The sequence below is a fragment of the Cydia amplana genome, chromosome 24 (assembly GCF_948474715.1).
Source record: "Cydia amplana chromosome 24, ilCydAmpl1.1, whole genome shotgun sequence".
Taxonomy (NCBI): domain Eukaryota; kingdom Metazoa; phylum Arthropoda; class Insecta; order Lepidoptera; family Tortricidae; genus Cydia; species Cydia amplana.
Genome location: NC_086092.1, coordinates 2,198,406 through 2,212,192, shown reverse-complemented (window position 1 = coordinate 2,212,192; position 13,787 = coordinate 2,198,406). Strand labels below are relative to the sequence as shown.

General features: G+C 38.7%; 1 protein-coding gene across 1 annotated transcript; it reads left to right on the top strand.

Annotated features, from left to right (window-relative positions):
* Positions 1-2,582: 2,582 nt before the first annotated feature.
* On the top strand, positions 2,583-13,133 carry LOC134658954 (serine/arginine-rich splicing factor 7-like; the record flags this gene model as incomplete). The annotated part of the gene is made up of 2 exons (XM_063514561.1): positions 2,583-2,893; positions 12,946-13,133. Coding segments are annotated over 2 exons (351 nt in total), but the record flags the coding sequence as incomplete, so codon positions are not given.
* Between the last annotated feature and the right edge of the window lie 654 nt (positions 13,134-13,787).

Genomic DNA, 13,787 nt, shown 5'->3' with positions numbered 1-13,787 from the left:
GGTCGTCAACAGGGAATAAACTGGCGGCCTAGCCAAGGTGACGATCGCTATCGCTTCGCCATCGAATCGCCTTGTGTCACTCTATCACTCTTCCATATTAGTGTGACAGTGACAGTTGCGTTTCGGTCGCTACGGAGCGTTAGCGATTGGCATATTGGCTACGGGGCCTGGGCATCTTTGAAGGAGGCCTTCACCTGCGGAGGGGTTCTTGCAGATTAACTGTTTTATAGTCTTACAAAATTAAACAATAATTGTTAATTCTTAATATAAAATTAGTATTTAAGTAAAAAAAAATGTATTATGTTACGGTTGCAAGAAATAAAAGTCTTTTTTATTTTTATTTTTTTGTTTTTTTTTATTTTTACCCAATCTACTTTTTATCGATTCCCCATACAAACTTCCACCCCCCTTTTCACCCCCTTAAAGGATGATTTCTGGGATAAAAACTATTCTATATCCTTCCCTACAACTCAAACTATCACCATACCAAATTTCATTTAAATCGGTTCAGCGGTTATTGATTGCCCATGTAAATTTCCACCCCTCTTTTCACCCCCTTAAGGGGTGAGTTCTGAGATAAAAAGTATCCTATGTCCTTCCCCGGGAGTCAAACTACCCCTATACAAGATTTCAACTAAATCGGTTCAGGGGTTTTGGCGTGAAGAGGTAACAGACAGACAGACAGACACACTTTCGCATTTATAATATTAGTATGGATAGAAGTGACCTTTTAGGTCCCATTCCCATTCCATAAAGAAAAACTACAAAAAACCTGCATATGCATTTATTATTAAGTATAGAATAACTAGCAGGTTAATCATCAAGCTTAGAATAAATTTAAAAGTGGAAAAATTACTGTCTTGGGTGAGACTTGAACTCACGGCATGACTATGATAAACATTTTTATAAACTAATTTCGGGTAATTTAGTGGTGTATTATTAATATCTCCGTTGACATTTGTTGGGACCTTGGGACGTCAGTCTTTCCGTGACCACAGCTGGTGCAACTCAGCTGAAACGTCGGAATTTAAGGTAAAAACAATGAAATTATATCGCGGTAGACCGGTTTGTGTAATGAAATATGACTATGATGAGGTCTAGGCGGCTCAGATGGCAGAGGCCGTGGGTTGAAATCTCACCCAAGACAGCAATTTTTCCAGTTTTAAATTTATTCTAAGCTTGTTAGCATCGTTAGCAGACGTTTCTGCTTGTTAAAAAATAAAGTTAAGATGACAGTGGAGGACCCGCGCGAAATCGCCTTATATCCCATTCGTCGCCCATACGTCAAACCTTGCCAAGCAAAATGAAATTTTATTTTGTCAACACAAAGTTCAAATTAGAATGGAACAGGAGACCTTTTTATAGGTCTCTGGGCGGCTAGAGGTTATCGTACAAAGGTAGTCCTCATTTTTCTCTTTACATATTAACATAATAACACAGTGATGGATTTACCTTAGTTGTGGTTTAATTTAACGTGACTGTTGCACCAGAGATACTAAATATAAATGTGAATAGTTCAACACGCAAATTTTAAAAGCTTGATCATAATAATAATAATAAATATAAATAATAAATAAATATTAATGGACATTTTTACACAAATTGACTAAGCCCCACGGTAAGCTCAAGAAGGCTTGTGTTGTGGGTACTCAGACAACGATAGATATAATATACAAATACTTAAATACATAGAAAACAACCATGACTCAGGAACAAATATCTGTGCTCATCATACAAATAAATGCCCTTACTGGGATTCGAACCCAGGACCGCGGCTTCACAGGCAGGGTCACTACCCACTAAGCCAGACCGGTCGTCAAAATCATGTCACGTTACGGTGACTGTAAGTGTAAGGCCTGAGTGGACGCTTGAAGCGGAGCGTTCGGCGGGGCGTGCAGCGTGGCGTCGGGGTCTGGAGTAATTTGAGCAGCGTGCACTAAGGCCGCTCCTATACGCTTGCATTTGTTTAACATGCACGCCGCACCCCCCGCCCCGCTGCACGCCCAACTCGAGCGTCCACTCAGGCCTTACACTAAAGTGTACGTAGGTGATTAGGGTAACAACTTGAAGATGCATTTTCGTACTATGGCCCGTTAAGAAATGTTTGGGTGGCGAGAAATCCGCCAGGCTTTGCCTTTGTTGAATTTGAGGATCACCGAGACGCTGAAGATGCGATCCGTGGTTTAGATCAGGGATGTTGCGAATATCCGCATCCGCATCCGCAACCGCGGAACTTCCGCATTGTTTTCAACATCCGCACCTGCATCCGCAACCGCATAAAATCGATGCGGATTTAATGCGGATGCAGATGTGGAACAGGTCGGTATAGGAACGTCTTAACATCAGCGTAAGTGCTAGACTGCTAGGTAATTTAGTCATTAGCCAAAAAACCTATTAGAAATTAGCAGTCAAGCGTGAGTGGGACTTAATGTACGGAACCCTTGGAACGCGAGTCCGACTCGCACTTGGCCGGTTTTTTGAAATCAAAAATACTAAAATGTAATATTTGACGTTTTTTATGTACCTATCTTGACATCCGCATCCGCATCCGCATCCGCATCCGCGGATGTCAAAACATCGGCATCCGCAACATCCCTGGTTTAGATGGCCGTACGATATGTGGTCGTCGAGCTCGAGTCGAGATCAACGGCAGCCGTGGATTCGGAGGCCGGGGGCCGCCGCCCGGATCCCGCCTGCCGCCTCGCCCCTACGACCGCTGCTATGACTGCGGAGACCGCGGACACTACGCTTGCGACTGCACACGCCGCCGTCGCCGCAGCCGCTCTCGGTCCCGCCGCCGCAACCGGTCCCGCTCGCCGCGCTCGGGCCCGCCAAACCGCCCCCGCCCCCGCTCGCGCTCGCGCTCCAAGGGGCGCTCCATGTCGCGCTTGAGGTACAGGGCGGACACGCCATACATAAAAAAAAACCGGCCAAGTGCGAGTCGGACTCGCGCACGGACGGTTCCGCACCATCAACAAAAAATAGAGCAAAACAAGCAAAAAAAACGGTCACCCATCCAAGTACTGACCCCGCCCGACGTTGCTTAACTTCGGCAAAGAGAATTAAGTAGATACAGAGTGTTCTCTTCATAGTCAGGTTTTGAACTCGCTTAAAAACTAATATCGTCGCCGGTACCTTTCGTTCCTGACTAATATACTAGATGGCGTTACTGAGCAGGACATTTTTAGTGTCATCTATTGCCAAGTCGATGAATTTCGGAGTCAAACTATACATGTAGGCGTAACCTGTAAGGATACATTTGTGTGTGTGTGTGCGTGTGTGTCGAGCTCATCCATAGACAAAAACACTACCATTGCGTCTCTTTTTATTTAAACGCAATGTTTTTTCTCTATTAAGTTGTGTTGTAACAATGTACCTATATTTTGTCAAAGGACTGTCTCATTTCAAACATGGACAGAAATCATACTATCTTTGTCTTGCACTAGTACTAGCACCCAACAGAAAAGGTTGAGTATAGTTTTTTTTTGTTCTTATTTACTGACAATTTGGTTTGACCAACTATAACTTGGCATATCATATCTTCAAGACCAATGCCATCTCTTCAATATCTTCAATGCCATTAATACTATAGTGGTCACCATCCACTCGTACATTCTAAGATATCTGCCTATCTGGGCTATAACCGCGAAAATCGAAGTTCGCAAATTGCGGGCATTTGTCTCTGTCTCTCTAATTACGCCTTCATTGGAGTAAAAGAGAAAGATACCCGCAATTTGCGAATTTCGGTTTTCGTGGTAGCTCCTCTGAGAGCCTACCGCGAACACCGAACGTCGCAAATTGCGGACATCTTTCTCTGTCACTCTAATTAAACCTTAGTAACCCTGGCCGCAGACGTACGGGATTTTCATTCGGTTTCCATACGGAATGACAGGTGGGAACGGGACGAACTACAAATGCATAGCGCTGCCTCGCTTGCACATGTCATTCCGTACGGAAAATTCCGTGTGTCCGCAATTTGCGAAGTTCGGCTTTCGCGGTAAGCCCCCTCCACACTCGTGCGCGAAACCGCGAACGCGAGTGTGGAGTTGATTTTTGCAGGCAGCGAAATCGACTCCACACTCGCGTTTGCGGCTTCGCACCGCGATTCACGCACATAGTCTGGAGGGGGCTTTAGGTCGAAATTAAACTTTGTTAGGTATTAAATATATTTGGTCAAGCAATCTTGTCAGTAGAAAAAGGCGGCAAATTTGAAAAACGTAGGCGCGAAGGGATATCGTCCCATAGAAAATTTGAATTTCGCGCCTTTTTTTACTGACAAGATTTGGTTGACCAGCTATAAGCTCACTACTGCAGTCCGTTCCGTTCTAATAATATGTAAATCAGATTCATTTTAATATATTTTACATACACATTTACGAGTACAATAGTTATTTTCGATACAAGTGCGAAAAAGAGGAAATTCGAAACGAGTGGCGATAAATTAAAACACGACCGAAGGGAGTGTTTTAAATCGACACGAGTTGCGAATTACCTATTCGCACGTGTATCGAACAACGTTTTACAGTACATATGGCACTTTAAAGCTTCGACATACGCACGCAAAGTGCTATTTTGCGCACTAGTGCGGAAAAGTAGCCCCATATGTACTGTAAAAATATTTTTATCATATTAAAGGAAATTTTATTTTTTGACAGTAAATTGTCACTAAAAATTATCCAATCTAGCAGAGATTTTAAAGCCAATTCAGACGGGACAATTTTTGCCATGTCTGATTAAATTGTCTGATCAAGGAGAAATCTTGAATCGATTTTAAGATTTTGAACGATCAAATGGAGATGCGGACGCAAGAATTCCAATTTTCGACGCTAGTATAAAATACGCTAGATGAGCCATTTTTTTTCCTGACCAAATCGGTCGATTTGATCATACCGTCTGGACGCCTCTAGACATTTGCCATTGCTTTGCCTTGTCAGAGACAAGGCCTTGTCGTCATCTGAATTGTCTGATCTGATGCGCGTGCGATTGGTGCGATAATATATTTTGTAGAGTTTTCGAGCCTTCCATCTAGGTGTTGTTCCACGGAGTTGTGTGTTTTGGTTTTACGAAGACATGGGTGATCCCGAGCCTAGCCGGCCTAGTTCTTTGCTTCCATTCCCTTTCCGAAGAAAAAGCGAACTTAAGACAGGATACCTAACATCAATTGAGAGTGCTTGTGAACGTATTTAAATACCTACCTACGTAGAAGAATGGTGGTTAAGAGATAAATTTCTATAGTGTACAGTGTTCTCAAAGAATATGCAAAGAATACAAAACCCACGGTCGTGTTCGATCTCCACGGTGACATAGATACAAGTTGACGTTGGTATTCGAAGAATAGTGCAGCGTGCAGCAAATTTATTGTAAACATGCTTGTGATGCAAGTGATGCTGTACACAATGATGACACACTACCAGATTTATCAAGAAACACTTTTTATTTTATTTATAAAGAACTAGGGTTCAAGTACCTATTCTAAAAGAAACCAAAAAGTATTAACTGTCTCCAAATACATAAAGAGCAAAAGGCAGGGAAACGGATTTACTACATGGATGAGACTTGGGTTAATGAAGGTAATTAAATTGTTTTACTGTTTTTAATTTTCTTGCTCTTCTGTAATCATTCAAATTAAAGATGCAATAAAGAAATTCACATTTAAATTGTGAATAAGATTATTTTTTGTTGTAAACTAAAAAGCTAAGGTCAATGTGGCAAATTCCGTCATGGGGTCTATTCCGTCCACAAGCATATATTTCTTTGATTTTCAATCGTAGGAAAAAAACCATATGCTTTTGATTGCTGAAACTAAAAGCAATTGCTGCTTTGTCAATTATCAATTTTGTTCGTTGTTTGAGAAAAACGCTAGTGAACGGAATAGTCCCTATGTCGGAATTAGCCACATTAACCTTATATTTTTGAGGAAGCTAAATGGTATGGTTAAAATTCAATAACCATCACTACACCTTATAAAATAAAGTACCCCTCCTAGTATGTATTGTATGTATGTTAGTGATAAACTCAAAAACTACATAACGGCTTTCATGCAGTTTTCACCTATCAATAGAGTGGTTCTTGAGGAAGATTTAGGCAAGGTTTTGTGTAACCCGTGTGAAGCCGGGGCGGGTCCTAGTTTAAATAAAATAAATAAATAAATATTAGGGGACATATTACACAGATCAACCTAGCCCCAAACTAAGCAAAGCTTGTACTATGGGTGCTAGGCGACGATATACATACTTATATACATAGAAAACACCCATGACTCAGGATCAAATATCTGTGCTCATCACACAAATAAATACCCTTACTGGGATTCGAAACCAAGACCATCGGCTTCACAGGCAGGGTCACTACCCACTAAGCCAGACCGGTCGTTAAAATTAAATTTGTTTTGTTTGTAAATTGTAATTATAATACTTATTGCTATTAATTGTTTGCATTTCAGGGCACACTAAGGATAAAGTATGGCAACATACCACCATCAAGAGTACCAATTGCAAGGGCTCATTGGCTAGACCTTTGACATGCTCAGAGCTCGTTGACAAAGGCAAAGATAATTAATTGTCTATGGCAAGGGCTTTCAACAAACCAACCTCAAAATCCCACCTGCCAAAGGACTACAACTCCAAACACCTTATAATATTAGGACATACTGGTATGTAATAATTGTCAGCTGCAATATACACCTACATATTGTATTTATAAATAAAATAAATAAATAAGTCTTACACAAATCAAACCTAGTGATACTGTAAGCTCAATAAGGCTTTTCTTGAGGGTACTACACAATGATATTGATAACAGATAGATATACTTAGATAAATACCTACTTAAATACATAGAAAACATCCATGAATCTGGAATAAATATACATAATTATGTATGTGATAAACACACATACAAATGGCCACACCCGGACTCGAACCCTGGACCTCCTGCGTCATAGGCAAAGTCACTTCTGAGCTACTGGCTAGGCTAGGAGGCTGGTAAGATAACCTGAGTGTGATCTGCGAAAATTGTACTATCAATATAATAGCATATATAACAATAGCATGTATTAGTCAGCTTGCACTAACATGTTTGTGTACTTTTGTAGGATCATCAACTAGCTGAGGAGAGCGAGCTGATCTTTCTGGCAAGTGATTGTAATGGATAACGCGCCATACCATTCACGGAAACTTGAGAAGGCACCAATATTAAAAACGAAAAAGGATGTGATCCAGCAATGGCTGCAATCGGAAAATATAGCTTTTGGGCCTAAGGAGATTAAGCGGCAACAAATGAAAAAGTGTGAATAGTTAAGCATAAATATGAAAACTTTGTAGTTGACGAAAAAGCTTAAGAAAGAGGCATTACATTGATACAACTCCCTGCGGGCAACGGTGTCGCCATCATTAAGTGATTCCGAATAAAACAATTAATAAAAATATTGCGTTTTATTTTAAAAATATTTCTATAGGGAAGCGTCCTTAGGGTGCGGCCACACATATAGGGATTAGCCGAATATTCGTGTTTACATATATTATCTTTCGCTATCGGGAAAATTTAAGAGATGCCATAACGAATATTCGCCGAATCCGCATATGTGTGGTATCCGCACTGATGTATACAACTCCCATCCTACCACTGCGGGCAACGGTGTCGCCATCATCAACATCATTTAGCCGGTTTAAACTCTCGCACGAGCCACGAGACGAGAGTGTAAGCGGTGGGCTCGCGGCTCGTCTCGTGGCTCGCAAGCTCATCGAGCTAATATAATTTAAACACTAACGGCACGGCATAAGGTTTATAACCGAATGACAAGCCGAACGCGAGTGTAAGCGGTGGACTCGCGTCTCGTGGCGCGGCTCGTCTCGTTGCTCACGCGAGAGTCTAATCCGCGTACGAGAGTTTAAATCGGCTATTAGGCTCGCGGCGCGTCTCGTGGCTCGCCTCGACACACGCGTTCGGCTTGTCATTCGGTTATAAACCTTATGCCGTGCCGTTAGTGTTTAAATTATATTAGCTCGACGGTGGGCTCGCGGCTCGTCTCGTTGCTCGCGCGAGAGTCTAAGCTGGCTATTAGAACTATTTTGAAGCAGGTAGAAAGGAAAAGTGAGACTTATCCTCGTAAGTCCCCGCGTACTTGTACAAGTACAAATTAAGGATAGCAGTTCAGACCTGACATTTTAACTACATAGATGGCGTAACTGCCTAATGTACTTACCCAAGTACAAATTATTCATTCCCCATTTACCGGGTAGTTTTTTTTACAACGGTAACACTGACACGATCATTCTCATTCTATATACTATGGTCGATTCCGCCATGTTTGACAGGTAAGATCAACTGTCAGTGTCACTTTTTGCAAAATGGCAACGCGGTCGGATCGCCGGCCAGCACGAGGTAAGTTAATCTGTTAAAATTCAAGTAATCATTTGTTTATTCTTTTGGCTTATATATGAATTGCTGTAATTAAATTATGAATTTTGTGAAATAAACAATATTTTAATGAAAACTGTATATTTAAGGAGGCTCGTGACCGGTCAAATTAATTTGTACTTGACGTGGTACGTTAGGCGTTTGTTATATTAAAACTGTTTATAATTTGTACTTATGGTAATACGTTCGGTCTATATTACAAGTGTTTTTTTTATTTATTATAGCATTCAAATATCACAACTTCTCAATAACTCTGACTTCCAAGGACTCGGATGATGAAGATGTTTTATACCTGAACCCGACTAAGAATCAAATAGCCACTCTTCTTCGTTTTCGGAATCTGAAGATGGAGAAATAGAAATTGCAGTACGTGTCTAGTCTAGTCGTCGATCTCAAAGTGCTTGTGGCCAAAGAGGTGGGTGTGGCCGTGGTAGAAGTACAAGTACGAGGGCGCGACGTAGGCAAAGTGGGTAAAAGGGTATGAAAATAGTGTCTTCGAGACAGTGTTAAAATAATTATTGTTATAATAAGAAGACTTGTTATGTTGTAATAGTTTTTTTTTTACTTAAGTGATGTTTAAATAATAAAATTGTTTTACTTTTGATACTAAATAATACCTTTAACTTTTTAAAACTGTTTTTATTATACTGTGTAAAAACCGAATGTACTCACACAAGTACAAAATATTTTCAATGATTTCCTTCTAAAAGAGGTGCTATAAATAATAAACATACCGTAAAAAATACAGACAACAAGACCTCACTTCAAAAAATTTAATCTCTAAAACCGACATCGTTTTGTCTCGGTCTGAAGCTCTATTCTTGGTTTGTACTTGATATAGTACAGCCGGCAGATATGACTACTGCTGTTGAAAAAAACACAGGACTTACGAGGTTATGACACTGATGGCGCTTTTTCTGCTAATCCTACTAAAATTGGTTGATTGATGATCCATAATACTTATTTTGAAAAGTCTCCATTCGACCGCTAGCGATTGACTACAGAGCGTTTCGTTGTACGCAGAAAATCGGCAAATCCCGCTTACCTATTAAAAAAGTGCTTATAAAATAAATTTAAGGTAAAACATCGTTGAAAATTGTAATAAAACTACATAATAATAATTTCAAATAAGTGCATTTTCAGTGTATCATACATCATCTTATGTGCCTGACTTAGTGTAAAAACGTTGTAGAAATAGAAATTAGAAACGTTATTTCCCTCCTTGGAGGATACAACTAAAATCTGTAAATGTTGTGCTTCCAGAATGCCTGCTTTACTTATTAAGCACAATAATTGTAAGAAAGAAGAAAATGAAACATTGAAAATATACCTAAATCTCATATACTTACATCCGCCAATTAAAAAAAAGCGGCTGGCCGACATGCCCAAAAGGAGTGGGAGAAAATTACCTAGCGAAATACTGAATTTAATGCCAGGGCCGCCAGGGGCCAAGGCTGAGATCCTGGAAAGCGCGGAGAAAGGAAACTAATAGTAAATAATAACACAATAGTGTTTACATAATTATTAAAGGCTACAAAATAACTCTTGTTACAGGCTGTGTTGTGTTTGATGACCCATCTGTCTGGCCTAGTGGGCAGTGACCCTGCCTATGAAGTCGATGGTCATGGGTTGTGATGTGATGAGCATGGATATTTGTTCCGTTTTTATGTATTTGAGTACCTATTTATAAATATTAAAATATTATGTAAGTATATATATATCATTGTATAAGTGCCCAGCCCACAACAAAAGCCTTATTGAGGTTACTGTGATCTGTGGTGGGACTTAAATTGTCAAATAATGTCCTATAATAATTATGTATTTGATTTAACTTACAATGTTTAAATGTAACTATATTTTGTCAGATACAAAGGAAAAGTCATTTTGTACAACTTTTATGTGTCAAATCTTGTAAGGTGTAGGGGGCCAATTTCGACTGTGGGCTAATTTCAACTAATAGAAATATCTTCCATATTAACTACACTAGAGTGCTACGTGTCCAGATAGCGAAAAAAATGAGTTCTATGCGGCTAGTTAATAATGTAAAACATGGAAGATATTTATATATTAAGTTTTTTAAATTTGTACCACTTCCAGGTTTCCGATGAAGCTGATTATTTGCACACATATGTAAATTGGATTACAATGTAATATTATGGTACCATGTAGCTAATCTGCAGATATAGAAATCCGTGGGGCAAATTTTCTTGACAGGTAGGGACTTTTTTTTACAAGAAAACCTTAGAGTGACCACTAGTATATAGAACAAGCATTGATAATTGAGTTTATCAGTATAGGAATTCCTATATTGATAAACTCAATTATCGATGCTCGTTCTACATACTAGTGATCACTCAAACGTTTTCTTGCAAAAATATGATTTTTATCATAACATTTTATAACAATTCAATGCAGAACTTTTAATAATTACCATACATGTAATTGTAAACCTATTTTAAAATAAAATTTTAATAAAGCATAATAACATAATTTAAGCATAATAATAGCATAATAATAACTCAATTTGTTTCTTCTTTTTATGAGGTTGAGATAATATTAACTATAGCTGGTCAAGCAAATTTTGTCAGTAAAAAAAGGCGCGAAATTAAATTTTTCTATGGGACAATATCCCTTCGCACCTACATTTTTCAAATTTGCCGCCTTTTTCTACTGACAAGATCTGCTTGACCAGCTTTGTATTTTATAGTGCAATAGGTATTACGGCCTACCTTTATATAACCTAGTGATTATTTAAAATATGCTGTGTGAATTTTATACTTGTCTTCAAAACAATAGTTACAAAAAACACACACAATGTTGGGGACGATCACTACTCACTAGTATATATAAGTAATGATAATCGATAATTGAGTTTATCAATATAGGAAGTCCTTACCTGTCAAGAAAATTTGCCCCACGGATTCCTATGTCTGCATGATCTGTCTGTTGAATAGTACAGTCAACAATAAAAGCTTCTATCAAGAATGAAATTTATGACATAAAAAATATTTTTAATTACAGATGCTGTAGTGCCCCACCAAGATAGGGAAAGGCCTATCTGTTAATTAGAAAGGGAAGTTTAGTCTTCATCCCGAGTCACAGAATAAATAATCCCTAGCTTGATAGGTATAGTCGCGGTGCACTAATGCTAAGGCTACGAAACTACTACTAAGAAAAATTGCTGATTCATGTTACAGGCTTTATGCATCTTATAGGTTTTCAATAAAAACGTATGACAAGAGATTGGGCTTTTTTATTCAAAAACAATTATTGATCATAAAATTTTGCAATGCCTGACCACGCAAAAGGTCTTGGTTAAGAATTCCTCTTGGTTGGTTGGGTGGAGGACACAATTCCATTCCAGGTTTACAGGTATATTTTCTTCTTCCCATATTGTTTTTGATACACAGTTGTACAGCAAAACGCAGGCATTTATAATTTTGTTGGCCTTTTCTGGACTGTATTGAAGTCCCCTTTCTTTTCTCAAGCAGCGGGATCTGTCTTTCAGCAGTCCGTTGCAGCGCTCAAGAGTTGATCTTGAAACTTTGAAAGTTGCATTGTAACACTAAGCAGGGGTTCCCACGGCAGGCTCCGTCACCATCAATACAGATACAGGCAAAGGAAACAAATTACACAATATTACATGCAATATTATGACGAAACTAAAAAACACGCTGAGCTGACACTACTGACATCAATCAATGTCATTAATGACACCTTTTGTCATAGCATAGACAAAACATCTACACAGAAAACAATTTTTATTTTTGCGCCATCTGTTGGAACTGACTGTCAACACCATGCTCCTTTACGTACGAAATACTATGACTTCGTATAATTTCATTTAGTTGCGAATGTTTAAAAATGATCGAATGTGAATTTGTTATCTCGTGTATGGAGTGACGATAATTTTACATAATAATGCAAAAAATAAATGAAAATGATTTTTTTATACAGTAAAGTACGATAATTCATCGATTTCAACCGTTTATTGTTTCGAACGAGGCTCGTAACGCCCCCTGTCGAGATTTTCACGAGTTAATTTTGCAAGACAAGGAGAGAACCGTCTATGCTTTTCCCTTGTCTCTGACTTCGGTCAAAAATCACGTTTGTTGTATGGGAGCCCCATTTAAATCTTTATTTTATTCTGTTTTTAGTATTTGTTGTTATAGCGGCAACAGAAATACATCATCTGTGAAAATTTCAACTGTCTAGCTATCACGGTTCGTGAGATACAGCCTGGTGACAGACGGACGGACGGACGGACGGACAGCGGAGTCTTAGTAATAGGGTCCCGTTTTTACCCTTTGGGTACGGAACCCTAAAAATGATTTGCGTTTATATGTGTGCGCGGCACGTCTGTACACGCGCCATTGTGTATCTGACGGACTTCTGGCATGCTCTCAGTAGAGCGACTTACGCACACATTCATGTCGCGGCCAGTCACGGGGCGAGGAAATCCGAGTCGGGGCGGGGCGGTGCGTGTCCGTTCTGTATGATAATACTATTACTTATTCTGTGCTCGAGGTCTAGGTCACCATCCAAAGAATCCAAGAAGTCCAACTAAAAACCTTTTGACCACCTGACTAGCTTTACTATTACCACTACGATTTCTTTTGTGTGTTAAGTGATACAGTTTTTGGATTCTTTGCTGAGGAAGACATTCCTTATTTATGTAAGGTATTAATTTTGGGATCAATAAAGTGACTTGCGAATAATCGAAAATATTTTGACACAATTTGTTGTATATCAACTACCAGTTATGCCCCTACGTTTGATTTTTTTCGAATTTTCAATTATTTTCAGAGTTAGCATTTAAAAATTTGTATGAAATCGGTTTTTCGCTCCAATTTTTACCATCATCAAAACATCAAAAAAAGACAAAGTTAGGGGCATAGCTATGGTTAATATTATATACATCTAATTATGTAAAGAATAATAAACTATATTTCATTAGAAAAATAATGTAACCTATGTAAAAATATTTTCTATAATTTCAATATCCACATTACTGTACATTTATTGTAAACTACGAGTATGGTGAGGTGTGAATAAAGAGTATTGCACTGATTTAAACTTTCACGATTTTTACACATTATTAAATTGTACAACGGGACTTAATCGCGTATCTAAATTTTAAGATTTACCTTTGACGTTAGAAGATATTGACGTCAGTAATCAGTGTGTTTATTGCTTTCATAGGTTATACAGATTGGTACATTTTATTGGTTCAGCTATAAAACCCTGTAGGGCACTGCAATATAACTTAAATCTAACTTAATTATAAATTAGGCTTACGGCTATCTCTTATAATGACCATGCGATCATGCAACATAATTATTATTATACAGTGTGTAAATCCAATACGG